We start from the raw sequence: 24445 nt of genomic DNA, 5'->3' as shown, positions 1-24445 counted from the left end.
CAACACAGGCCACACTTTAGCGCGCGACTTGTGACAGGGGTTTTACTTACCCATCATACCATAGTATTACGGGACAATAGAAATCAACTAGAACCTTGTACCAGGTAATCTGCCAGGTACCTGGGTGCTATTCTCCGAATAACTCCGGTAGAAATAGTTCAATTTATGTGATATATGAGCTAATAGAATTCTTCCTTCGCTTATGCACCCCCAACTCCAACAAGATCCTAAACGGTCTCCTTAGCGGTAGCCACCTCACCTGTTGCTGTCTTCTGGAGTTCCGGATGTATATCAGTACGAACATCTTCGCCGTGTTCTTTGCGGTTCAACACGGCCTCGATCTCGGCCTCAAGACGAGAACCACCCTTCTTGGTCTTCCACGCCGCTGGCGCGCCCTTAGCAAACAATAGCTCGATTTCCTCAATAGTCTTGCCACATGTTTCAGGGTATGTAAACCAGGCTTGGATAGCTGCGCCGATACAAAGCACGCCGAAGATGATGAAAACTTTATACTTGATGTTAAGGAATGCTGGCGGGGTGAAGAGTCCCAGGGCGAAGTTGAACAGCCAGTTGGCCACCGCAGCCAGTGACATTCCGGTAGCGCGTGTTCCAAGCGACCAAACCTCAGCAGCGTAAACCCAAGCGACGGGAGCTAGGGTGAGTGCATAGACGATAATAAGCAGGTAGCTAAATGCAATGACACCGTGGGCAGGGGAGCCCGTGACTTTGAAAACAACATTGTGGTTTCCGCCGACACCCTCGGGGACGTCAATGCTGTAGGTACCAAGAAGGCCACCGACTACGAAATGGCAAACAGCCATTCCTATAGCACCAGATACGAGGAGCGTTCGACGACCAGTACGGTCAATGAAGAAGAACATAATGGAAGTGAAGCTAAATATAATTAGCACCTATTGTAAAGGATCGGATCGACCCGGCTCATTACGACTTACATGATAAAGATCGCATATTGAATGCCGGAAGAAATCAAGTTGACATCACCTTGGAGATCCGCCATCAAGAAGACGTATCCAATGTAGTAGACGATAACATTAGCGCCACTCAGTTGCTTTATAGTGGTTTATAGTGTTAGCGTTACTGAAACTCACGGTGGTGGCATTTTATATAAGACTTACTTGCCAGGCCTGTACACTCATTCCAGCCAGAGTTCGCTTCCACATGCCATTAACGAAGAACTTCTTCCATCCTCGAATCGACTCTCGCTCTGCGTTCAGGACAGTGTGTATTTCCTCCCACTCGGCGATGACAAGTGGGTCATCCTTGTTACCACCAGCTTGGATATTAGCAAGAGTTTGAATTGCCTCTTCCTCGCGGCCGACTTTGGCGAGCCATCTTGGAGATCTAGGAAGGAAAGGAAGACCGATCATAAGCCCTACGCAGGGGATAAATTGTGTTCCCCATGCAGTTCGAAACGACGCCGTGCCTTCGATTTTAGAGCACTGCAATAATGAATTAGCTATTTCTCACCGTTTGTAAATCGTAAGAACAACTTACTCCATAACCAATAAAGTACATGATCAAGATACCCCACTCGATGGCAAGCTGCTGAATAACGATAATACGACCCCGAGTATCCTATATAGCTCGTTAGCGAGTGGTAGTGGTTCCCAGTATGAAGTATCAACCTACTCGTGGGGCAATCTCTGCGAGATACACAGGGACTTGGGAAGAGGTGATACCAACACAGACACCGTTCAGGACACGGCCAGCAATCAACGAGCCTACTCCGGTGGTAGCAACTTGGACTGCAGTTCCAGCTAGCCACCAAAGACAGGCAAACATGATACTACGAGACGTGAGATTCAACTCTAGCAGACACAAGGAGTTCAGACTTACCTATCACGTCGACCATACTTATCCGAAATGGGACCGGCCATTAAACTACCAATAACAGATCCAGCGGCCAGGGCAGACCCAATGGCTCCTTGGGTGACGCCAGAGGGGTTGTTGAAGTATTCGATATACTGGTCGGTAATGACGATGGCAGACATGGACGAGATATCGAAACCGAAGAGCATACCGCCCACGGTGGCGATAATCGCCATGAAGTAAGTGTTTGCTATGACGTGTAAGCATTTGCGCGTATATAATTGCTATTGACTACTATTAGATGACGTACTAATCTTTGGAAACCTCGACATCTTGTTCGCTTTCCTCGTAGGTTTGTCGCGGGGGAGGAAAACAAGCTCTGACGCGTGAAGACAAATTCGAGTAAGAAGAGTAGTAGTAAGCTCGGAGAACGACAATCCATGGCGGTGGAGTGAACACTTCATATATTAAAGCTCACTTGCATGCGTCCCAATGACACCCAAGTCGCTCCTGGTCATGGTCATCGCACGCTTACTGCGTAGCATGGGCAATCTTGGGGCCATTCGGTGATTTTCCGCCGTGCAGGGGGCAGCACCCATCGGGCCATAATCCATATGAGGAGCTGGAGCTTTCCGAAGCCACCGGTGTAGAGTCGCAATACGGATCGCAGACGAGGACGGACTGCTATAGGTGCAGAAATTGGCCCCAGGCGAGCTTGACCGTTGGGCTAGACATCACATTCCCATCCGTTCCCAAGATCCTTCCAGTGCAAGGCCAGCCTATAGCGCTGCCTTCTGCTACAGCTAGCCCGTATGTCTCCCCGCATCCTCACTTCTGATGTTACGGTACCCCCAAGACTACCAATCACTACGCTGCCCCGACTCTGCGGTCCCCCACATTACTCCAGCGGATACGGGGTACGTTGGCGCGTTAGGACGAAGTTGCGGAGGCGGGAGAGCATGGGAATTATCGAGCTAGCCTCTTCTCGGACCGACTTTCCAGCTTGCTGGTTGGCGCGCTTGGAACTTCGAGATCGTCTAACCTCTTTAGCTGCTTCAATTCCCGGGGTTGCGGGGATGGTGGCTTGTGGGGAACGGCTCCAATTTCAGCGAAACTGAGCAAAGGTCTCGACTAACATCATGTTACATTCTGGGAATATGTCTTGGGTTGGATTAATACGATATTTTCATGTGTGAGTTACGAGGTTAGAGGTTAGAGGACAAGGAATGGCTGTAAGTAGTCGAAGCAGAGGGAATCACAGCGAGCCGGGTTAGGTTTATTGATATAGTTAACTTGGTTGTTATCCTGCCTCGGACTCACGAGTAGGATACCTAGATATATTCAATTTCACTATACTTAACCGAGTTGATTTAGTATAGCTTACGCGGAATATTCTACCCAGAATTCAACGTTACAGAGATGCATGAGAGAATTTATACTATCTAGTAAGGATCAGAATATTTATATTGAACCTTTAATGCATAGCTCGCTACCCCAGGTCCCCGCATTTTACCATCCAGCTCAGCAGCCTCAGGTAGACCATCACAATGATCCTTGGAAACACGCGAATCTTGATGGGCTAAACTTTATAAGAACACAATCGTCGAGGCTACAGCCAGAAACGCACACCAAACACAATAATTATAGGCTCAAACAGAGCGTGATCCTGGTGGAGGGAGTGCTTCAGGTCCAAAAGACAAAGGTAATAACTAGTTATACGAATCTCAGCTTGTGATTACCTATGTTTAAAGACAGACGCCGGCCAACTTACCTCTTCAAGACGGAACACTGAAAAGTTGTCGTCCTTGTCGAACATGATAATTGGGGTCGTAAGATCGCAAAATTCCCGAATACTTTTATAATAAGGATTCCAGTGAGCCAATTTAGACTTAAAAATAAAGGTTCTTGACTTACAACTGGCGACACATCCCACACGGACTAGCCGGGGGAGATATGTCAGTGGCTACAGCCACAGCTTTAATTCTCCGATGTCCCTCAGTCACCGCCTTGCCGAAAGCCACGCGCTCGGCGCATGTGCCGACCGGGTACGAAGCATTCTCGACATTAGCTCCGTTGAAATAGACGCCGTCGACAGAGATAATAGCCGAGCCGACTCGGAACTGGCTGTACGGACAATAAGCCGTCGACTTAGCCGCAACACAACGACTATGCAGCTCGCGGAATTCTGCTTTAGTCAGATTGTACTTCTGACATGTTGATTCGACTACAGCCTCATCTGCGCTTGGCAGGATCTGGTGCTGGGGAGGCATTATGTGCTCTCTCGACTACCTAAGGTGAAGTGGTGAAGCCGAAGAGCAAAGTGGCCGCCCCAACGAAGTAAATTATACATACAAGAGTAAGTTCCTTAGTAAGATGTTACATAAATACTTTTATATATTACTAGAATAGGTGGGCTAGTAGTGGGCTCTCTTATCTACGGGAGGTATCTACCTATCAGGCTATCAGTTAATGACGGAAACGCGATAAGGACTGCAAACGGTGCTGCTTCATTCCTGCTCTCCATTTTAACTTTGGTTTATTCATCATTCATCTCTCATACCCAACTTGGAACACATTTATGCCCCTCATTCATGTCGTCGCTTTCAAATAGGAACCGTCAAGGGGTTCATTACACTTGATTTGGTTAGCTTGGGACACTACAGATAAGAGTAAATCAAAGGTGAACTCACGATGCACCGCCATCTACAATGAGGTTTGCACCCGTGACATAGGACGAGAAACCGCTTGCCAAGAAGCCGGCAACACGTGCTACTTCTTGGGGTTTACCAGCTCTCTCCAACCCAATTGTCTTTTTTTGCGTCTAAATAATCAAGTTAATTGGATGTGTTGTTGGTTATGGCTTGACTTTCTCACCTCTGGCTTCTGAAGACTGGCCGGAGGGAACTGGGATGCCATCCCTCTCATATCAAACTATTCAAGGTCATTAATATACCATCGGCCGAAGCAGCGAACTTACTTACCCCCTGGAGGTCTACGCCAATATCGATCTGACCCGGAGATATCTGGACAGTTAAGTTAATAATAACATTGACCAAACAACCCTCAAATTTCGAAATTGGGGAAAACTACTCTCGGCTCTAACTAGAGCTCAAGAAACAGCAATAAACCGAGTTCACCTACACAATTGATTCTCACTCCAGTGCCTTTGAGACTCGCGACGCCTGCTTTCACCACACCGAGAGCAGCATGGGAAGTCATAGTGTAACAGGGTCCCCAGCATCCACCATAAACTGATGCGACGCTGCTGATAACAATGATACTGCCATACTTTTGGCTTTTCGGTGCAGCATTTGGATAGGTCTTCTTCTCGGTCAGTTTAGCCATCGCAGCTGGGGCGTACTTCAATGCGAAGAAAGGTGCCAACGAATGAGCCTCGAAACATTTCTGTAGGTCGTCTGGCGTAGTGGCTTCGATCGAAGGGGGTCCTAGAAGACCAGAAGAGCAGACCCAGACATCCAGCCTCCCGAAGGCATTGAGGACCTCGTCTATCAAGACGAGTGTCTCATCTTCTTTGGCGACGTGGAAAGGATATGGGATGACCTTGCAGCTCGGGGATTCATTTCCTACTGTATCGACGAGTTCTTTATATAAATCTGAGCTGGCGGCCCTGTCGCATGCTGATTCTCGTCAGGATCCAAAGCTAATCCGTTAAGGTCTTTCGACCTAAACTCACCGTATATGCAAGCTGCTCCGTGGGCTACTTAATTATCAGCTTCTCAGAACGCAAATATTTGATAAGATCGGCCAAACCCGCTAGTTCTTGAATGATGGCCTGGCCGACGGGCTGTGAAGCTCCTGTCACCACACAAACAAAGCCATGCTATGGTTGCGCATGATGTCAGTCACTATTTTACGAGATTTTGATAAAAACACTTACCAGCTTCCCGTCTGCCCTATACGGACTAAAATCCTCGGTGACGTCCATATCGGCAAGCGCAAACTTGTGTAGATGAATCTCAAAACGAACTTTTTGTAAAACCTTGTGAGAGACCTCGAATTCTACTAACAGCGACAGCAAAGGACTACGTACTAAGTTTTCAGAATGCGCTTACAGAAATCTGCGGCGTGTATTTCTTTCAATTCGTATTTAATCTAGCGATCTAGACTATGCTTATTTGTCACAAATTCTTATTAGTATGACTACCTTAGACCATCATCATTCGATACTATCTGCGAGATGTTGCTTCTCCGAGGCGCTCCACGGGGACTATTCTTTCGGCAATAGCATTGATAAGGGTTAGATATGTGCCAACTAGCCAGCCAATATGGAATTGGTCATATCAAGAGCATTCTTTGGGACTCTTAAGAATCTCATATCATTCATGTTCTTTTATAATACAAAGTTACTAAATCCTAAGTGGTGAATTTAGGACCTGAATACGACTTACTTATACACTCATTGAAGGCCACATAATGTAATCTTGAAAAGTTACCTATTATGTATGAGCTGGAGGAATGGTGGGATATGGGATTGGCGAAGGTTTAAACAACCACCAACAGCCAGAACTCTATATTCAGCTGAGGTTTAAGGAAACATCTTATCTTCTGCAATTAACTTTGAAAATCTAGGAAAAAAAAAGTCTAGGTTAGGGGTTTATATTTACGTCTGTACGAGGTAAGCATCTAACCTAAGTAAATGAGTATCACACCTCTCATTTTGTTGTAAGTTTGACCCTCCAACGTACCTAACAAGCCACGCAGATCGAGATCGTCTTACCCATAAGATGGACGTAATAGGGTTCGTATAGGCCTCGGTGACGCCAGTGGCCGCCACACATATGTTCTTAAAACTTGGCCGTGGTGAGCAGCCACGCCTGGAAATCAGGTAATGCGGCCGGCCGTGACGTCACATTCCGCGACGGTAGGGCCCACTCCAACTCCCGTATTACGGATGCCCGTTATAAGCAACCACGGCGCCGGTTCTCGACGCCAGTCTCGACGTTTTGTAAATGATCGAAAGTAATAAATGAAATAATACTCTAATCGCCGTCATATTTCCTGGGTTTGGAAGGAAATTTTTATATATTCGTCGGGTTCACAATTTAAGGAGACTTGCACTGGTTAGAGAGCAGAAAGTAAAATATCCAACGACAAAGTAGAACGAGAAACGAAAGAAAGAAAGCGAGGACAAGGACACTATTCGCCTTTAGCGCCAACTCACATCTATACTTACCGATTATCTCCTATAAATAAGAGAATATTTAAAACGGCATCATGGGCCACCCATTCCATCCCGACGACTTCCCCATCAACGAGGACGTAGTCCTCCAACCCACTCGCGCCTTCTTCCTCAAGGGATGCGTCCACTTCAAAACAACCGCCAAGATCCTCGACCTATCCGGCCAAATCCGGGCCCCGTTCTCGGGAGACTTCAACCACGCCTTCCTCGACGACACAGAGCGGGCCGCGCAGAAACAGCTCCAGAGCAACAGCCCGCCCGCCTACGAAATCAAGTCCTCGGGCAACATGATGCGCACGCTGAAGACCATGGTCGACGCCCGCTCCGGCGACAAGGTGTGCGATCTCAACATCACCTTCGTCTCCTTCGACTCGTCGCGCGTGCGCTTCCCCCCCGGCAGCAAGCACTCCCGCCACGAGGTCGAGATGTGTCCCGTAGGCGGCAGCTCCCGCGACGAGGACAACAAGCACGAGGCCTTCGTCAGGCACAGCATCCCGTATTTCTGGGACATGACGTACGGCCGCGTGGGCATCCTGTATAAGTGCCTGAACCAGAAACGCGTCGAGATCGGCCGGGTCGCGGGCTTTGGGTTCGATAGGGATGCCGTGCTCGTGCTTAACGGCGAGGAATTGGATGATGTGGTGGCTATCTCGACGTGCATTATCTTGTTGAATGGTCGGGATGCTATGGATGCTTAAGGCCGGCGTAAACGGGGAAAGGGGGGGCGTATGCCGATATAGATTCGCGGATGTGTTAGCGTGTTGAACCCAAGGTAAGGGTTCTAGGATTACGACAAACGTACCGGAAGCCATGATGTTCGATTTTTTTCTTTTCTTCATTTTACGTTTATTTACTGCAACGACTATTCTAATTAATCGAGGTTTTTTCGAGAGCGGAAAATGGGCATGGCTTCAACTAACTGGTTAGTAATCGAATTTGTAACTATATGCTGTTATAAATAATATATTCCCCTACATAAAACTCTATCTTTCTCATCATGATCGTCATAACTAACTGGTATACCAGCTGTAAACAAAAGGGACTCTAGTGATCTATCTATGTTGGCTGGCTACTTGAACAGAACGCTTCTCGTATCTTTGGCCTTTCATTTGATATTCCAGAACTCATAAATGCGCTCCAGCACCTCTGTCGCATGTGTAAAGGGGAAGTTGTGCGAGCCAGGTACGACGCGCCAGTATACGTTGTCCTCCCCGCCGAGAAGTGGGAGTGCGTCTTCGGCGTAGTCGTCCTTCGGGATAAGGCTATCGTCTTTAGCGAGTATCACCGCCGTAGTCCCGGGCTTACGCTTAGCCAGCTGTCTCCAGTATCCGTGCTGTTCCATCAGCGGACCGTATCGGATCGTCGACATGAAAGCCTGCACGAAACCGTAGTGGAAGTCAAGGGCCCAGTGCACATAACCGAGTACTTGGCGCTCAAATGGCGTTGGAGGCACCTCCCCCTCAACAGGGTCTACTGCTTCTTGCACGGCGACGTCGACATAATCCTCTTTAGCTTCACTCTGCAGCGGGCTTTTTGGAGCTGCACCGTTGATGGATTTCCGGACCTTTTTAGACACGGACGAGGCGATGGGCTGTCGTAAACGACGTTTAGTAAGCCAGGCAAGAAGGCGCTCGGGTATAATACCGGACGTGAAAACGAGCCGGCTCGCACGCCCGAAATTCTCCGCGCGAATAAGCCCGGCGGGTGCCAGAAGTACTAGAGACTCGACCATGTGGGGGAAGGTGGCGGCGAAATTGGCGGCGATACCACCGCCGAGAGAGTACCCAATGATGCTCAAACCGTTCTCTCCAGTCCACGATAGGGGAGATGATGCTAGTACGAGCAATATTTGAGTAACAAACAGCCTCGTGTCGTAGGGCACATCAGCAGGCGCATCGCTAAAGCCTCGTCCGAATAGGTCCTAAGAAGTGTAAGTGGGTATTTTTAAGGGACATGATTTCACACCAGGTTCTTTAAAGTCTACTTACAAAAAGCATGACTCGGCATCCCTTCTCAGCAAGGGGCACGGCGATACCCTTGAGAGTCATACATGATGTGCTAATTCCATGAAGGAATAAGACTTTACGGCCATCTTCTGGTCCGAACTCATACACGCGGATATTGCCATACTATGAATTCGGATTAACTCATGCACTACCTAGTTTATCTATCATACAGGAAAGACTCACCGGCGTGACTACATCTCTAGCGCCCGGGAATGCGTCTGGTTGGTAGGGAATTTCAGAGCGAGCAGCCTGAGAAAGCTTAGGTAAGCTAGTCGTTAGAGGACCGGGTATGACAGCGCGCTTCTCGGGCCATAATGTAATTCGAGCGAGCGAGATAAGTGCAGCTGTGGTTACGACAGTCGTTGTGATCACCGCAGTTGACCCTGATCCTGCCCCCGACTCGGTTGGAGGCCCGAGGCACATGGAGGCTATAGCCTCCATCCCGAGTTTTAGTGCTCGTCAAGTCGACTATTCCGTATTGAAATGAACTTGATACCAGGGGATGCGTAGATTTAGCTGGATGGATAGTTTGTTAATTTGCGCCTTCGTAACTATCTAAAGGAACAGAAAGAGTGCGTAAGCTTCCCAAGTACATAGAACCCGGAGTTTGGAGATTAGGTATAGAGATACGAAGCTATTTATAAGATATATGATTTGACAAGGCAGGCAAGGGGATTGGGTTCGGTGTGTTATTAAATATGTAGAGAGTCACTTGGAAGTAGAGAATGATCGGACTTGTGTTAGGTACAATACTCAGCTGACGCACAGGCTGACAGGGCTGGACACTCTAAGTACCCATGTATAAATGCATATGATTCGCTATAAGCCTCAGCAACCACATAAGCTTCCCACGTGGCGGCCTAGGAATATGCTTAACGGGAAGGAATTTTAGAGTTTACATCACTTACGGTACCTAACCTATTATAATGTACGTGGTACATTAGGTACCTATATACAATATAGTAGGCAGGAACCGGACTTTTTATACACCTTGCAGAGCCTTCTCATATTACACTAGGTTTAGGTAGTAACTGCTTGTTTGCTCCCATCTCCATCTCGTTGGTCTGAGCTAATTTACACCTACACGTTTATTCCACATGATCAACTGCGCTTGTTCACCCACGTCTGACCGACACCACAACGAGTATACCTAAGTAAAGTTTATATTTTATATTTATCCGTCTACAAGGCTATGTTCGCCTTTGCTAGGCAGAACCAGCCCATACACCGTGATGAACTCACAAGATGAACCCCGAATCCATCACAATGTTGATCCCTGTCGTACTCTTGCTCTTTGCAAAAGTAAGCACTTGCTCAGCGACATCCTCAACGCTAACGAAGCGCTTAAGCTTGGTCTTTTGCAGATGGGCATCTTTCTGCTCGTCTGAAAAGCGGGTTGCCCATTCCTATAACTTAACGTTAGACCTCAGCTACCTTTAATTTCTAACGGTTTAGAGTATCTCACCGTCAGCAATAGCCCAGGGGAGACGGTATTAACTCTAATCTTGGGGGCGGCCATAACCGCAAGCCCTTTCATTAGATGGATCTGTGCCGCCTTGGTAGCGGAATATGCCTATTTAGTGTTATTACCAGTTCAAATCTAATAAGACCCTAGGTCAGGGGGTTAGGATTGCTTGCCAGAGAACTGCCAACTGGGCTCACACCAGCAATAGACGCCGTGGTAATGAAAGCGCCTTCGGTTTCCTCAAGGTACTTTTTGGCCGCCTGCATCAGCCATAGATGGGATTTTACATTCATATTAAAGGCACGGTCCCATTCTTCCTCGTATGCATTATCGTCAATGCTCTCCATCCCGCGGCTGTGGACAAATACGTATGTTAGTGGTATCATAAAAAAGGACATTCTTATGGCAAGCAACCATAACTCACAAACGAGTCCAGCCACCATTGGAGAATATGACATCCAGTCGACCAAATCTATCAACAGTCTCCTTGATAAGACGGTTGATATCGTCCCGGCTACCCAGATCAGCCTTGATAGCAACGAAATTATCGCTCGGCAGAGTAGACAGGGACGGCAATTCTTCCAAGAGCTTATTGGCCCTTTCTTCGTTATTGGCGTAGTTCACGACGACTCGGAAGCCATTCTTCGCGAAGACCCGGACTGCCGCGGCTCCGAGCCCGGCGCTCCCCGCTGTGATCAGCGCAACAGACATTGCGAATTTTAGTGTCTTCTGATGGTGAAAAGATAATCTATATCGCTTCTTGTTCTGTCCCTTTTCATAATATACTTTTTTAGTAAAGTGGCTTTCGCTTAGGAGAACACTACCTTTTGTATTCTCTTGAAGTCGCACCAAGTTATTAATTAAACAATCCCGCATTCGGGGATGGGGTGTTCCGTCGGAATTGAACTGCCGTTCTAACTGGGCAAATTGCCGTACCGACTAAGGAAACTGTCATACTAACCAAGCAAAATACCGTCCAACTCCCCCGCCTATCAGAGTCTGTTGCTGTATTACATTATACTATACTGACCCGAGGCTTGGCACCTATTAGTATCTAACTTCTTTCCGAACTTGTTAAGATAAAACAAAGTGCTACCTATTTAAACGACACTTGTAATACCTTACCCCGGATCGAGAGGTATTACATCAGAGAGCAAATCAAGAAACGAGAAACGAAGCTTGGCTCTTGTGGTACTTATTAGTATATTATAGGGTTCGGCATGACTTCTTACACCTTGCCGTATTATACTACTCTCTATAAGTAGTCACGGGTCCAGCGGCGTCTATTCTCCGGTACCAACCGGCGCCGGCCCAATCTTGCAGGGTCCATCGTATAAAACCCAATGGGGAGGGTTAATATCATCCCGAACAGGAATCATAAGGATAATCGTCCTGTCGTCTCCCGGAAACGTCGTCCTGTGTCCCCAAATCGAGACATCCGCCGTGTCGTCGATATACATAAGCCCGTATCTGCCACCGTGTACGATTACTTCATCCGTGGCGTTCGGCAAGGAGACTGGTTTGGTAATTGTCAGCTACATAGTCTCAATGATACCCAGATTCCCAAAGCCTTATTAGCTAAGAAGCATACTATGCATAAGGCCGCTGATAACCCAGACATATTGTTTTGCGGGCCCCGGGTGCCGCCCGTTGTCGAAATTCGGCGGGATACTGTAATACGACGCATTTGCGATATCGCCCATTCGTACCACATCCATGCCTGCTTTTTTGATGAACGGCGAGGTAAGCTGCCAGCATTCCAAGACCGAGATGTTGTTCCTCCCGGTCACGGCAGTTAAGCTTAGACTCGGCGGGCCGTGTACGAGACCGAGCACGGTGGCACTGAGGTAGGATAAGTAAGGCAACATGTTCTAGTTAGTAACGTATTGCCGGAGCGGAATGGGAAGAAGGCTGGGAATACCTATGAGGGGTAAATGGCCATGCCAGAGGTATTGGGTGCAAGAAGGTATTTAAATCCCTACGGTAGCTAGGTGTAGCACAATACTGTGAGTAGAATAGACTGCCATCGTCATAGACAGACTGTAGGCCCAGGTTGACAGGGCTTAAGCCGTAGCGCCTAGCATGATCACGAGCATCTGAGCCGTGTATGGTATTCCAGAAGAGGAAATCCCCGAAAATGTGGTATGGAACTCCGAATTCAACTCTTTTCCCGAGCCTATCTGCTTCTCATCTCTGACGCTGTAGTGCAGAAGAGACGGGACGTTGCATCCAAGTCTTGACTGACCTCTACACTGGAACGTGCCTATGGAATGACGGCTTTGGCAATGTAGAAACCCCTTTTCCTTGACAGTACTCCTATTCTCTCTCGCTGATTCCTTCGATCATATATATACCTACCGAACTACCATAATAATAGGTACTCAGCAATACAACAAAGCTCACCCCCAAGCAAGTATCAAGCATTAAAGAGTCCCTAACACCGTATACCCGATCTATGTAAACAGACCCGGAGACACATTCACCAACCGTCAAATACCCGCACCCGCCAAATCACCACGACACATATACATACATACCCCTGAATCACAGACCTAGGTAAACACCACGCACCATACCATATATACCCTAATAAACCCCCACCATCATCCCACAAGCCAGGTCGGACTATTGGCGAAGTCGCCCGAGGAACGGCAGTCCCGATGTCCTAGCTAGCTCAGTGGACTCATAGCCAGGACGTAATCGATGAAACTTGTGCACTGGTGCACCAAGTAGATATGCGGAAGGCTGAGTCATTCCTAAAGAGGGCAGGACATATGACGAATTGCTACGAAGGAGAAGTCGGTTCGAATCCGGCACCTGGTATACTTTTTTTCCCCTTTTATTTTATTTTTGGTGTCCTTTCGTTTATATTCCCCTCTACTACCTACTTGCTCCTTACGCTCAACTGCGAGGTATGTGTATGCATACCCAATAGATCATCTCACTAGCAACAACACTGCACCCGAGTTTGAACAGTTAAAAAATATTGGTATTTTACCCGTATACACATCGTTCGCAAAACCATGCATAAGATACATACAGTAGGTAGCCGCCACATTGGACGGCTCATCTCACAGTCCCACTCCCACTCCAATCTGCCAGACCTAGGATACGCCTTCTCCAACTCATACCCCTATCGCTGACATTAAGTAAGCTCATAACCGTCCGTCTATTGATACCACACTACCGTCGCTTGATCGTTTTGTTTGTTTAGTAAGTACGCTTGAACGGCGGGACGGCCTTGCACTCGTTCTCATCTAGCGTCGTGCCGATGACTCGTCGGTATCCGAGCTCGACCTTTCCGTGGGGCTTCTTCTGGAAGGTGAGCGTGTGCTTCATCCAGTTGTCGTCGTCTCGTTCGGGGTAGTCTTCTCGGGCGTGAGCACCACGGGACTCCTTTCGGTTAGCGGCGGCAGTAGCCGTTTGGGTACTGATAATATCATTAGCTTATTGTCCCTTGGACTAAAAAGACTCTATAACTTACGCGCAAGTGAGCAGGTTCCTTAACTCGAGGGTCTCGACGAGATCCGAGTTCCAGATCATGCTGCGGTCCTTGATTCCGACTTGAGAGAAGGTACCGTCGATCTCGGTGACCTTCTTCACACCCTCATCTAAGCTTTCCTGTGTACGGAAGACGCTCACATCTGACTGCATGGCCTTCTGCATGGCGAGTCTAATTTCGGCTGTGCTCTTAGGGCCATCGGAGTTGCGGACCTGGTCGAGGACCTCAATTGATTCGGCACCAGCGTCAGCGCTGATAGGCTTGGGCTTAGCACCCGGGGTAAATTTATCTCGGATGGTGTGAGAAACGGCTCGTCCAAAGACTACAAGATCCAGCAGAGAGTTGGCACCAAGTCGGTTGGCACCGTGGACGGAGACACAAGCGGCTTCACCGCAAGCGAACAGACCAGGGACAACCTTGTCGTTACCCTTATCATCAACAGTGAGAACCTCACCGGTGTACCTCGTGGGGATACCACCCATGTTGTAGTGGACGGTCGGTAGGACGGGGATGGGCTGCTTGCGAACGTCGACACCAGCAAAGATGGCGGCAGTCTCAGAGATACCAGGTAGACGCTCAGCAAGGATCTCAGCAGGCAAGTGGCTTAGTTGAAGGTAGATGTGATCCTTCTCAGGACCAACACCTCGCCCCTCACGGATTTCCAGGGTCATGGATCGCGAGACGACATCACGACTAGCCAAATCCTTCGCGGTAGGCGCGTATCGCTCCATGAATCGCTCACCTTCGGAGTTGAGGAGGTAACCACCCTCACCTCGGGAACCTTCCGTAATCAAGCAACCAGCTCCGTAGATACCAGTGGGGTGGAATTGGACGAATTCGAGATCTTGGTTGGGAAGACCGGCGCGGGCAACCATGGCCATACCATCACCGGTACAAGTGTGTGCCGAGGTACAGCTGAAGTAGGCTCGTCCGTATCCACCAGTGGCTAAGACAGTGTTCTGCGCAAGGAACCTGTGAAGGGTACCATCCTCCTGGTTGTAAGCTAATACACCACGGCATTCCCCGTCTTCCATGATCAGGTCGAGGGCGAAGAACTCGATGAAGTAGTTAGTGCTGTGTCGTAGAGATTGACCATAGAGTGTGTGCAGGAGAGCGTGTCCCGTTCGGTCAGCGGCAGCGCAGCAACGGTAGGCCTGACCACCCTTGCCATACTTCTGCGATTGACCACCGAAAGCACGCTGGTAGCTAGCGATTGATGTTAGAAGCGGTTACGTATGTGCCACGCGCAGTTCAGCCTCGACTTACATTTTTCCGTCTTCCGTTCTCGAGAATGGGCAGCCGTAATTCTCTAATTCGATAATAGAGGCGGGTGCCTCTCTCGTCATGTAATGGATAGCATCTTGGTCGCCAAGCCAATCAGAACCCTTTACCGTATCGTACATGTGCCATCTCCAGTCGTCCTCGTGCATGTTTCCTAAGGCGGCATTGATACCACCCTGTGCAGCGACTGTATGACTTCGCGTGGGAAAGAGCTTCGATATACAAGCTGTGTTGAAACCAGCTTCCGCCAGACCGAAGGCCGCCCGTAAACCGGAACCGCCCGCACCGACGACGATGGCATCGTATTCGTGGTCCTACGGTCAAGTTAACCGCTGTTGATCCTAAAAGCATTGTCTAGAAGCGTGGAACGTGCGACGTACGATAACGGGGTATTTGTTGCTAACATGTATCGGCGCTTCCTTGGCCCGTAGTGGGTTATTCGCGATGATCCGAGCTGCGCGCACATGCAATTAGATATCGATCCCATTGCACATAAATTTGGCGGGGTACGTACAAACAGGGCGCGTGGAAGAGAAGGTTCTGGCTTGACATCTGGCTGCCCTCGAGAACTATCACAGCGAATAGTAGTAGTTAGCATCTTCTATCGCACTCTTCTAAACTTCAGGAAGCCCAAATCCATGCGACACATTTTGAGGTTCTCAAGTAAGGGAGAAATACTCACGGTAGAGCCAGCGGCTAACCTTCTTAGTGCCATTGAAGATGCCATTACAAATAGGGAACGAGTAAGAAGGAGGGCAGAGAGAGAGAGAAGGGGTTGTATCGAACAACTCTTCTCTTGTCTTACAAGTTTCGGGGATTGGCGAAAGCGAAATGCGAAAGACAAGAAAAAAGTGATGATGCCGGTCGAAGTTCAACCGCTGCTTCCAGTCGATCCAATTCCTTCCTCCAATAGCGTCGATTCTGATTACCGAGGGATAATAAAGCCGGGCCTTTCCTCTTTCCTTAAGCAGGAGGTACTCTTGTACATTTACCCACTTGTCCCACCCTCACCCGCCTTCGCTCCAGTAAGCCGTTTTAGCCATCGGCATCATCATCATCATCATCATCACGTGTAATTAGACAATGGGAATACCTTATATGCCGAGTCGTGCATACACGTAATGCATATACTTTGTACGTATTCGCTTCGACATAAACGTTTATTTTGTATTAGGTAATTGAGGCACTCTCTACGTTAGGCGTATATATAGTGTTGTTGCCGAAGGATAAATGTTGCTTGAAATCGGAATAGATGGGAATATATGATACTTAATAGCTTAGGTACCTAACCGATATATCGAAGTCATAACTTCAAGCCAATATTAAACAACAAGTTACATATAAATAAACGAGACCAGTTTAATATACGAAGCCAAGACACATATACATATCCAAGACATCATCTAACTTAAATCTCTCTTAAACTTCTTTAACCTAATGGCTACGATAACAATAAGTCCTATACTCTTAAGGTCTATAAGTATACGAGTAGTTATACCACCATCTTCCCCATCCGCCAAGGAACATTTCATAATTAGAGAGTTGTTTAAATGCCCCAGGTACTGGTAACATAGTGCATCCCGCTCGACGCCCATTATCTCACTTAATTTTCGTACACGCTCGTCAATGCAACCGACCGATGGAAAATACACCTTTGTCCTAAACCTTGGCTCGAAATGCTAGAATAATATAGCCGCTAAGACGCTAGAACATGCCGGAGCATCTGGACGAAGTTATCTTTCAACCGATGCACCTCGCTGACCTCCGGTTTCTGCGGCTCGCCGGCGCGTGCCTTGAGACGGTCTTGCTTCTTTGATCTCCTTCGTCTTTCGGCTTCTATGGGGTCCATCTCATCCTCTTCTTCCGCTTCAGCCTCTTCGTCAGATCCATCGTCGTAGCTCATGTCTTCCAAGTCCGCCTCGTTAAGCCCGAAGTCGCTAGCCTGAAAGCTGCTCATACCCGGTACGCCACCGTCGATACCGACTGAACCTTCCGCAGCCATCTTCTGCCGAGTTTTGTCCTGATGCCACTTTTTGCGAGACTCTTGCCAGGCGATAAGCTGATCGATTTCCGCAATCGCCTTCTCCTTGTCCAAATTGCCGCTAGCAACAGCTCCCTCAAAAAGGGCGTTGATGTCTAATGCTCCACCAGCCGGCCCCTTTCTTAAGAACTCTAAAATATCTTCTATCCAGGCCATGAGTTGCGTGAAGAGGCCGTTGTCGTGGGTATGAACCTCGTGAATGAATTTGTAGAAGTTATGCTCGTGACGCTGACATAGGTCGATGAAGGCTTGTACCGTCTGATTCGGGTCTGCCGAGGCATCCTGCTCCCTACACTTCTCAACAACCTACAATGGTGTTAGTAGCCTTAACCCTTGGAGCTAATCAGTTAACATTACCTGGATCATATCACCGATAAAAATGGCAAAGTCGGTAATGCTGTCGTATACGTTGGCCGACTTATATACTCTTACCAGGGGTTCGTAGAAGATGGTGAAAAGGTCCCGGAATAATTGTAAAGTGACAGGTTCTTCGATCAAGCTAAGCATCATTGCCTTATCGCGTTGTCTGGTTTGTAGCTTCATAAGCTGCTTTAGATGTGAGAAAAGCTGCGCGCCCTGCTTTAATTCCTCGTCGACGTTTTCCACCGCGTTGTTAAAGGCCACATATGCGTTGTATAATCTCCCAATCTGTTCGCCAGTGAGGGCTGGAGTGAAAAGTTCGGAGCGCAAAGCAGCAACTACGATATCGACCCCTTCAGAGTCCGCTTCTTCTCGGATCGCAACCTTTATATGTTCCTCGGCATCCGCGAATTGCTGTAGTTTGTTCACAAATACGTCATCCCCGATTATATTAGCTAAAGCATCGATGGACTTCTGGTAGCTCCTAATTCCGTCGTTTAGCGTCAACGAGAAAATTCGTTGCATAAGAGACCGAGTTCCAAAAGGCTGAGCTAGAAAAAGGTCAAGCACCCCGGACATAACAGCAGCTGGGTTCGCAAGCCTAATGAGGTTTTTCATAAGAGTGTAAGGGATCAAGGAATGAATCCTTTTAAGCTGCGCGAATAATTCTGGCGAATTATCTTCGGCAAGGAAAAGGTGGTAGATAGTTGCGGCCACTTCGATACGGAGCCACTCGGCAAACTTCTGGTACTGGAGACTTAGATCTTGGATGGTGTTTTTGTCCTTGATCTCTTGGAAAAGCTTTGTTAGCCCATTGCGCTCGACGATATCTCGTCGGAACTGCTCCATATACACGTCCAACTCTGCAGCCCTCTTTCTTGCTATTTCGTAGAATTGCTTCTGCTCCTCCACACGCTTCTCGTCAACGGCCTTGCGACGAAAGATGTCGTCGACATCTTCGTCAGTTGGGGTGACCGGATTGTGTGTTAAGAACTGTTGCAAAGCCTTGGTCTGCGCAATCTGGGGGTTCTGTAGCAAATACCGCAAGTATGCTCGTAACGATATACGCTGATCCTCGCGCCAGAGAATTGCATCCTAAAAACATTAGCCCTCATCCTTGCCCTGCTTTGGGCCATCTAAGATAGGTCTTAGTAATAAATAACTTACGTCGATTTTGGGACTTAGAACCCTGCTCGCGGACGTTTCGACGGACGGGCGCGGCGATGTACGGTTAGAAGCCACGGATTTATTCCGGCGGTGATCTCGAACTGTTAAGGTCTTCATTGACTCTGCAAATCCACCACTTTGAGACCCGGGCGCGATAGTAGAAACAGATGAGGCAGACGAGTTGTCAGAGTCAGCACCATCTGTCATGCGCGACATTAAGCTCGCTGCAGCTGTGTCCGACTTGTTCTTCTTGGGTAACGGAGGGAGGACTTTTCCTGGTAGTTCAGTCCTTAGCCGTTTATGCAATCGGACAAAGTCGCTATATCGTCTGCCTACGTAGAATTCAAGCTCTCCCTTCCGTTTGACGCGCAATAGGAATTCCTGTAATATATTATGAGAATTACGCTTCAATTCTTTTTGTAGAGGTACTCACCGCATGCTTGTGACGTCTGATACGTTTCTTGACTCGAGTAATGCGCACACCGGCGACATTGATGTCCCATCCGTTCACGTAGTGTCCTTCCGGCATGGAATTTAACACACCCGTATCGATTGCATCCCGGTCTACGATCTCCATCTCTGCAAATCTTATGCGCTCTTCGAACCCCGATGCTGTGGGAACCCCTGACACCATCATAAGCTCAACTAGTTTCCGGCATTTTATGGCTAGCTTGCGACGCTTGGTTTCTTCTAATCGATCTTCGGAAGATGAGATATTCTTGCTAGCGAAGGACTCAAGGAACTAGATGCGCGCAAAGGTGATTATGTTAGCATAATATGATGATATAATGAGCAGCTTGCTGATGGAAATACATACGACTTGCAGCTTGTCCTGCCAGAATTCCTTCTCCTTCGCCTTGTCGAGAAACGGGAACTCTCGTACATGGTGTACGAATATGTAACGTAGGATGGGGAGTTCAGAATCATAGGGCGACACCTCTCCAAATTCCGATTTGAAAGGTGCGCCGAATCTGCGAAGCGCCGTAGGGGAGTTTAATTCTGATATTTCCCAGTTGACTTGTTCAGATATAAGCTCTCGCTTGAGGTCTATAGAAGATGATGGTTAGCATAAATGACGTCGAAGTGTTTGCCAAGACGAGATACGAACAGTGCTCCTGTTTTCCGGTCAGGGTTTGGCCCGGAGGGGTAGCGGAATCGATAGTAGGACCGCGGGGTGCGCCATCTTGGGCGATTTCCGTAGTAGACATATCTTGATCTTTTTTCTTTCTTTCTTTTTTCTTATTATTTTCCAACCGGGGGAGAATAAGTAGAAATTTACGATTTATGATGTCGTTTTGTAAGTCAACCTCTTCCCCGTTCTCGTTCTTGCTTCCGTCTTCGTACAAATTAAGCTTCAGCCCAAATGCCAACAATTATGGCGGGGAATAAGTTATTTGATAGATTCAATAAGATTGATACCATCAGCCGCAAGTCGTTTATCCCTTGATAACTCTCAACCAATGAGATGGTCTAATATCGATCGTGCGAAATGGGGGTATTGCGACAAAAATAAATAGAAATCTAATAATGTGTAAAAGAAAAAGAAGAAAAAGAAGGTAAGTCAATGGAATAATGTTAAACTTGTGAAGTAGGTAGTGAAAAAGTGCAGTTGGTGCCTTGTAAGTTGTTCTGGTAACGATGGATAGATGTAAATACAGTGCCAATTATATAATATAGGCACTGTATACGTTTACCTGGTAGTCCGTTTCCTAAGTTCCCTGGCGGCTTAGATCTTTCTCAGGTGATCAAGCAACTACTGTTCAAGGCCTTGGGGCTGAGGTGAATCACGGCCAGCCAAGACGATCAATCCGAACTTCTCAGATCCGGCTTGATGTGCCGTTAAAACGGTAGCGCCTTAATTGGTGGTAGTGGCTCCCAAGCTGTACAGTATCGTCGAAATAGGTACCGAGTGGCTTAGAGATGACGTCGACAGATAGGTACTTGATTTTAGTTAGTTAATCATGTGCTCCACTATTTACCTAAATGCCAATATACCTGTACTTACTACTAATATTTCACTTAGTACCTCGTCTTGTTCGTCTCTTATTTGTAAATGGTAGGGGACATTAGTTGTATGAATATTTTACCCAAGTTTTATATATTAGGTATGTTAGTTACGTAGTGGCTAATGAATGATTCTAAGATCATATATATTGCTCATTATCATTATGATTGACTAAAAATGTTGTAAGTGACCATGTAGAGATCTGTGTACATAGGACTACGCAACTATGGCTACATCTGTCTTACGTATAAACTCCACAGCTTCGGACCCTGCAGGGCTGAACCCAAGTGGTGGTTTGAGATGTGCCATATACCCGCGGCTAAGACGGCATCAAACTCATACCTATCTGAACTTCTTAGATTAGTTAACTAGGTACTCAGGCTTATAAGTTTCATCCGAGTGCTACTAGTGTACAAAACTCTTCCAACTAGCACACGTAAGCTTTTAGGTGTCTTCTGATGAGCTTTCGAAACGATGACGCTCGATGAATGAACTAATTATAAGTATATTAGCTATTTACATAAACAATGTTGGCGGAAGTTAAATAGCCACCACTGCAGCATAGGTAATAAGAGCAACTTATGTGTTAAAGATAAGGACGACCGGTCGGCAATATAATAATAGTACCTTGATAATGTTGATTATATGTATGATGTTATACTTAGAAACCTTCTATCGAAGACAATTGTTGGGGGGGTATCATTACTTCTAGGGGAATTAATTCCTCAAGTGCTAGTCGGATGGCCAAGACTTCGAGTTATAGCTCATCGAGGGCTCGGAACACGCCATTCCCGGTAGACTCATTGAGTTTTCTGCTGCTGAGTGCTTCTCTCACCTCGTCCACCATAGAGGCAGCGTTCATAGTTTGGTTGCCAACTACGTTACTCAAATCTGGCTGTCCTTGTCCGTTACTTGACGTCAGATCCAGAACCTCCGAGATATTTTCAGACGAAGGCGCGTACTGGGCTACAACCAGTATGAGAATTAGTGAGAAAATCACCACGGACGTGATGATCCATATGGTCTTCAGACGTTTTCTTGTCTTTTCTTGCCATTCCATATCCGCCCTTTCCCAGCCTTCGATCCGTTCCCGCACTACATCTACCCGCTTGCTGAGGGTCTCGACCATGTCACGGCCTGCGTGTATGCGACCTTGTAGCTCTTCGATGCGTCTCTGCTGATCGTCAAAGTGACCGAACGCGTCGGCCTGTTGCTCCAACTCGTCCACTAGTCCTTGCGACTCTGCTTTGAAGCTTTCGTCTAGCTCCTGCGACATACTCGTGAGTTCCCTAAGGGAGACTATCGTACTCTGAAGCATGCCCAACCTCTCAAGAACACTGTAATATGTATCATCTAGACGCATTGTCGTGGTAGTCGAAAAATTGCCTAATTCTACTAGCGACTTTCTCAATCCCCTATTTCAAATGTTAGTTATCGAAGACTATGGCCAGTCCATTTTTAATAGTTCCCGGGAATCTGTCGTGACGAACGCTAAACTTGACGCTACTTTTTCTCTCTGCTCGTGCGCTAGGTCCTCTTCAGTTATCGGGGTCGGCACAAGGGCCGTAGGTTTGGTACTACGTATAGTGTCGTCGGACGAAGAGTTTAGTATGCCGGTTCTGAGATTTGTTTCGGAATTCGCATATGGCGTGGTGCCTTCGGATCGGGGCAGCTCAAATGAGCCTCGTGGTAAGTGAAGAAGCATGGGGTTTGCGGATTGGGAAGTATGGTCATCGTTGTCGCGATCCTTTCGCTGGTGAAGATGATGTAGGTGGTGATGCCGGGGCAACTTGATTGGCGACGACATTTCAGTTATCGACCGTCTTACTTGGTGACGAGGCCGTTGTGGGGAGGTGGTCACAGGTTTCAGGAGGTCGAAATCTTGATTCTTGGACATCTTTCCGTAGGTACCAGAATGGCCTAAGGTAGGGTAACCCGATTTATATCAACACGCGTCAATATTAAAACAAGTAATATGAATGCAGTGTATTGCGCGCATTAAATTGTACCTACATTAGGTAGGTATGCAGTCGATGCAGTCATGCAGTCGTATGTATGGTTGATTAACTCGGAGTGAGTAGGAGAGTAGATTTCCATTGGATCGAGATTAGAGGATCGGAGGGAGTTTACGGCACTCCGTTGGCACATGCGTCCTCCCCACCACGGGACTTTCCGCGCTTTCGCATGTTACTTAATATACATTCCTTTATGCATATAAATACCATAGCAGTAATATATAATTACTTAAAATAATTCCTTATTTCAAATATTATATTACCTATAATAATAGTTAAGTTAAGTAATATTATATTAATATACGTAATCATTTTTTATCGAAAAACCATTTTTTTATTTTAAGTAACTTTAAATTAAAATTTAAAAATTAATTTAAAAAAATATACTTTTATAATTATATTATTTCTTTAATTAATTATAACTCGTACAACCTTTTTAAACCATTTTTAAATCTTTAATTTAAAGTTATTTTAAACACATGTTTTTTAAAAAATTAATTTATAAAAGAAAATATTATTTAATTAATTAATTAATTAATTAATAAAATTATTAAAAAAAATAATAATGTTAATATATTTTTATAATAAATAATAATTATATATAATTATATTAACTTTATTATAAAGTTTATTAATTAATTTATATATTTTAAATTTTTTAAGGTTTTTTAAAAGTGTTAAATGTAATTATAACGGTTATAACATTAATCGTAACATTAATTATAATATTAATAATAATAATTAATAAAATTATTAAAAATAATAATGTTAATATTTTTTTATAATAAATAATTATTAATTATATAATAATATTAATTTTATTATTAAATTTATTAATTAAATTTATGTATTTATGTCTTTTATAATATTAAAAATAATTGTAATATTAATTGTAATAATAATTGTAATAATAATCGTAATTTTAATTATAATACCGATTATAACGCATTAACCGTAACACGTAATAAAATCGTATAAATATAAAAAAAATAAAAAAGTTTAAATAAACAATAATATTATTACTTTTAAATATAAAATAAATTATTTTATATGTAATTATAAATATTATTACAAATATTATTATAAATATAAATTTTAATATAACACTTTTATACGTTAAAGTTTATAATATTATAACGTAATATTATATAAATATATAAAAAAAGTAAAAAAGTTTAAATTATTATATTAAATAAAATATAATACGTTTTATTTTATTTATATATGTTATTAATTATGTTATTAATGGTTATAATGGTAATAATATTATTTATTATAAAGTGATTTTAACGTTTAAAGTTATAATATAATAACGTAACATTATATAAATATATAAAAAATTTAAATAAATAAATGTAATATATTATTAACTTTAAATCATTTAAATTAAAGTTATTTTATACGTTATAATATTATATTAAATTATTTAAATATAATGTTTAAATTTTATTAATATAAAATTTTACCATAACATAAATTCGGGCTTAAAACAACCTTAAATTATAATTTATTAAAAAGTTTATTTATAACTTATAAATATAAATATATAAGTTATGCGTTATATAATTAAATA

At 45.4% G+C, this 24445-nt stretch overlaps 9 protein-coding genes across 9 annotated transcripts; 1 reads left to right on the top strand and 8 right to left on the bottom strand.

Moving 5' to 3' along the window:
• Nucleotides 1–227: 227 nt before the first annotated feature.
• Nucleotides 228–2162, bottom strand: F5Y00DRAFT_259381 (general substrate transporter; the record flags this gene model as incomplete). The annotated part of the gene is made up of 7 exons (XM_048010867.1): nucleotides 228–894; nucleotides 954–1069; nucleotides 1137–1460; nucleotides 1516–1596; nucleotides 1651–1807; nucleotides 1858–2080; nucleotides 2141–2162. The coding sequence occupies 7 exons, from the start codon at nucleotides 2160–2162 to the stop codon at nucleotides 228–230; spliced, it is 1590 nt and encodes a 529-aa protein (XP_047867300.1).
• Nucleotides 2163–3244: 1082 nt separating this feature from the next.
• Nucleotides 3245–4171, bottom strand: F5Y00DRAFT_229558 (cytidine deaminase-like protein). The gene is made up of 3 exons (XM_048006781.1): nucleotides 3745–4171; nucleotides 3602–3683; nucleotides 3245–3539 (listed from the first exon to the last, which is right to left on the bottom strand). The coding sequence occupies exons 1-3, from the start codon at nucleotides 4098–4100 to the stop codon at nucleotides 3480–3482; spliced, it is 498 nt and encodes a 165-aa protein (XP_047867299.1). The 5' UTR covers nucleotides 4101–4171; the 3' UTR covers nucleotides 3245–3479.
• A 262-nt stretch (nucleotides 4172–4433) lies between these two features.
• F5Y00DRAFT_259379 (uncharacterized protein) lies at nucleotides 4434–5776 on the bottom strand (the record flags this gene model as incomplete). Its single annotated transcript, XM_048010866.1, has 8 exons — nucleotides 4434–4464; nucleotides 4521–4651; nucleotides 4705–4761; nucleotides 4812–4853; nucleotides 4987–5468; nucleotides 5525–5548; nucleotides 5602–5671; nucleotides 5729–5776. The coding sequence occupies 8 exons, from the start codon at nucleotides 5774–5776 to the stop codon at nucleotides 4434–4436; spliced, it is 885 nt and encodes a 294-aa protein (XP_047867298.1).
• A 1289-nt stretch (nucleotides 5777–7065) lies between these two features.
• On the top strand, nucleotides 7066–7728 carry F5Y00DRAFT_267619 (uncharacterized protein; the record flags this gene model as incomplete). Its single annotated transcript, XM_048012101.1, has 1 exon — nucleotides 7066–7728. The coding sequence occupies one exon, from the start codon at nucleotides 7066–7068 to the stop codon at nucleotides 7726–7728; it is 663 nt and encodes a 220-aa protein (XP_047867297.1).
• Nucleotides 7729–7949: 221 nt separating this feature from the next.
• On the bottom strand, nucleotides 7950–9771 carry F5Y00DRAFT_229555 (alpha/beta-hydrolase). The gene is made up of 3 exons (XM_048006780.1): nucleotides 9220–9771; nucleotides 9019–9159; nucleotides 7950–8951 (listed from the first exon to the last, which is right to left on the bottom strand). The coding sequence occupies exons 1-3, from the start codon at nucleotides 9475–9477 to the stop codon at nucleotides 8136–8138; spliced, it is 1215 nt and encodes a 404-aa protein (XP_047867296.1). The 5' UTR covers nucleotides 9478–9771; the 3' UTR covers nucleotides 7950–8135.
• A 503-nt stretch (nucleotides 9772–10274) lies between these two features.
• Nucleotides 10275–11212, bottom strand: F5Y00DRAFT_259376 (NAD(P)-binding protein; the record flags this gene model as incomplete). Its single annotated transcript, XM_048010865.1, has 4 exons — nucleotides 10275–10442; nucleotides 10502–10609; nucleotides 10699–10855; nucleotides 10926–11212. The coding sequence occupies 4 exons, from the start codon at nucleotides 11210–11212 to the stop codon at nucleotides 10275–10277; spliced, it is 720 nt and encodes a 239-aa protein (XP_047867295.1).
• A 572-nt stretch (nucleotides 11213–11784) lies between these two features.
• F5Y00DRAFT_259375 (uncharacterized protein) lies at nucleotides 11785–12369 on the bottom strand (the record flags this gene model as incomplete). The annotated part of the gene is made up of 2 exons (XM_048010864.1): nucleotides 11785–12017; nucleotides 12093–12369. 2 exons carry the CDS (start codon nucleotides 12367–12369, stop codon nucleotides 11785–11787), a joined length of 510 nt encoding a protein of 169 aa, XP_047867294.1.
• A 1342-nt stretch (nucleotides 12370–13711) lies between these two features.
• Nucleotides 13712–20060, bottom strand: F5Y00DRAFT_251635 (succinate flavoprotein subunit; the record flags this gene model as incomplete). The annotated part of the gene is made up of 11 exons (XM_048009847.1): nucleotides 13712–13931; nucleotides 13986–15209; nucleotides 15270–15598; nucleotides 15665–15738; nucleotide 16750; nucleotides 16996–17631; nucleotides 17683–18780; nucleotides 18853–19233; nucleotides 19286–19594; nucleotides 19670–19899; nucleotides 19961–20060. 11 exons carry the CDS (start codon nucleotides 20058–20060, stop codon nucleotides 13712–13714), a joined length of 4602 nt encoding a protein of 1533 aa, XP_047867293.1.
• A 1249-nt stretch (nucleotides 20061–21309) lies between these two features.
• Nucleotides 21310–22970, bottom strand: F5Y00DRAFT_229544 (uncharacterized protein). The gene is made up of 2 exons (XM_048006779.1): nucleotides 22348–22970; nucleotides 21310–22272 (listed from the first exon to the last, which is right to left on the bottom strand). The coding sequence occupies exons 1-2, from the start codon at nucleotides 22752–22754 to the stop codon at nucleotides 21615–21617; spliced, it is 1065 nt and encodes a 354-aa protein (XP_047867292.1). The 5' UTR covers nucleotides 22755–22970; the 3' UTR covers nucleotides 21310–21614.
• Nucleotides 22971–24445: the final 1475 nt, after the last annotated feature.

This window comes from Daldinia vernicosa (assembly GCF_022497035.1).
Source record: "Daldinia vernicosa strain CBS 139.73 unplaced genomic scaffold F5Y00scaffold_10, whole genome shotgun sequence".
In the NCBI taxonomy this organism is placed as follows: Eukaryota; Fungi; Ascomycota; class Sordariomycetes; order Xylariales; family Hypoxylaceae; genus Daldinia; species Daldinia vernicosa.
Note: the sequence above shows the minus strand (reverse complement) of the source record. Positions and strands in the feature narration are given on the sequence as shown.

Coding starts and splice junctions, on each gene's coding strand:
- F5Y00DRAFT_229555 (XM_048006780.1), bottom strand. CDS start 9,477: ATGGAGGCTATAGCCTCCATGTGCCTCGGGCCTCCAACCGAGTCGGGG. Junction 9,160..9,219: donor CTAGAGATGTAGTCACGCCG/GTGAGTCTTTCC, acceptor CCGAATTCATAG/TATGGCAATATCCGCGTGTA. Junction 8,952..9,018: donor GATGCCGAGTCATGCTTTTT/GTAAGTAGACTT, acceptor TACACTTCTTAG/GACCTATTCGGACGAGGCTT.
- F5Y00DRAFT_229544 (XM_048006779.1), bottom strand. CDS start 22,754: ATGTCCAAGAATCAAGATTTCGACCTCCTGAAACCTGTGACCACCTCC. Junction 22,273..22,347: donor AAAGTAGCGTCAAGTTTAGC/GTTCGTCACGAC, acceptor CATTTGAAATAG/GGGATTGAGAAAGTCGCTAG.
- F5Y00DRAFT_229558 (XM_048006781.1), bottom strand. CDS start 4,100: ATGCCTCCCCAGCACCAGATCCTGCCAAGCGCAGATGAGGCTGTAGTC. Junction 3,684..3,744: donor TGTGGGATGTGTCGCCAGTT/GTAAGTCAAGAA, acceptor TTATTATAAAAG/TATTCGGGAATTTTGCGATC. Junction 3,540..3,601: donor CAGTGTTCCGTCTTGAAGAG/GTAAGTTGGCCG, acceptor TCGTATAACTAG/TTATTACCTTTGTCTTTTGG.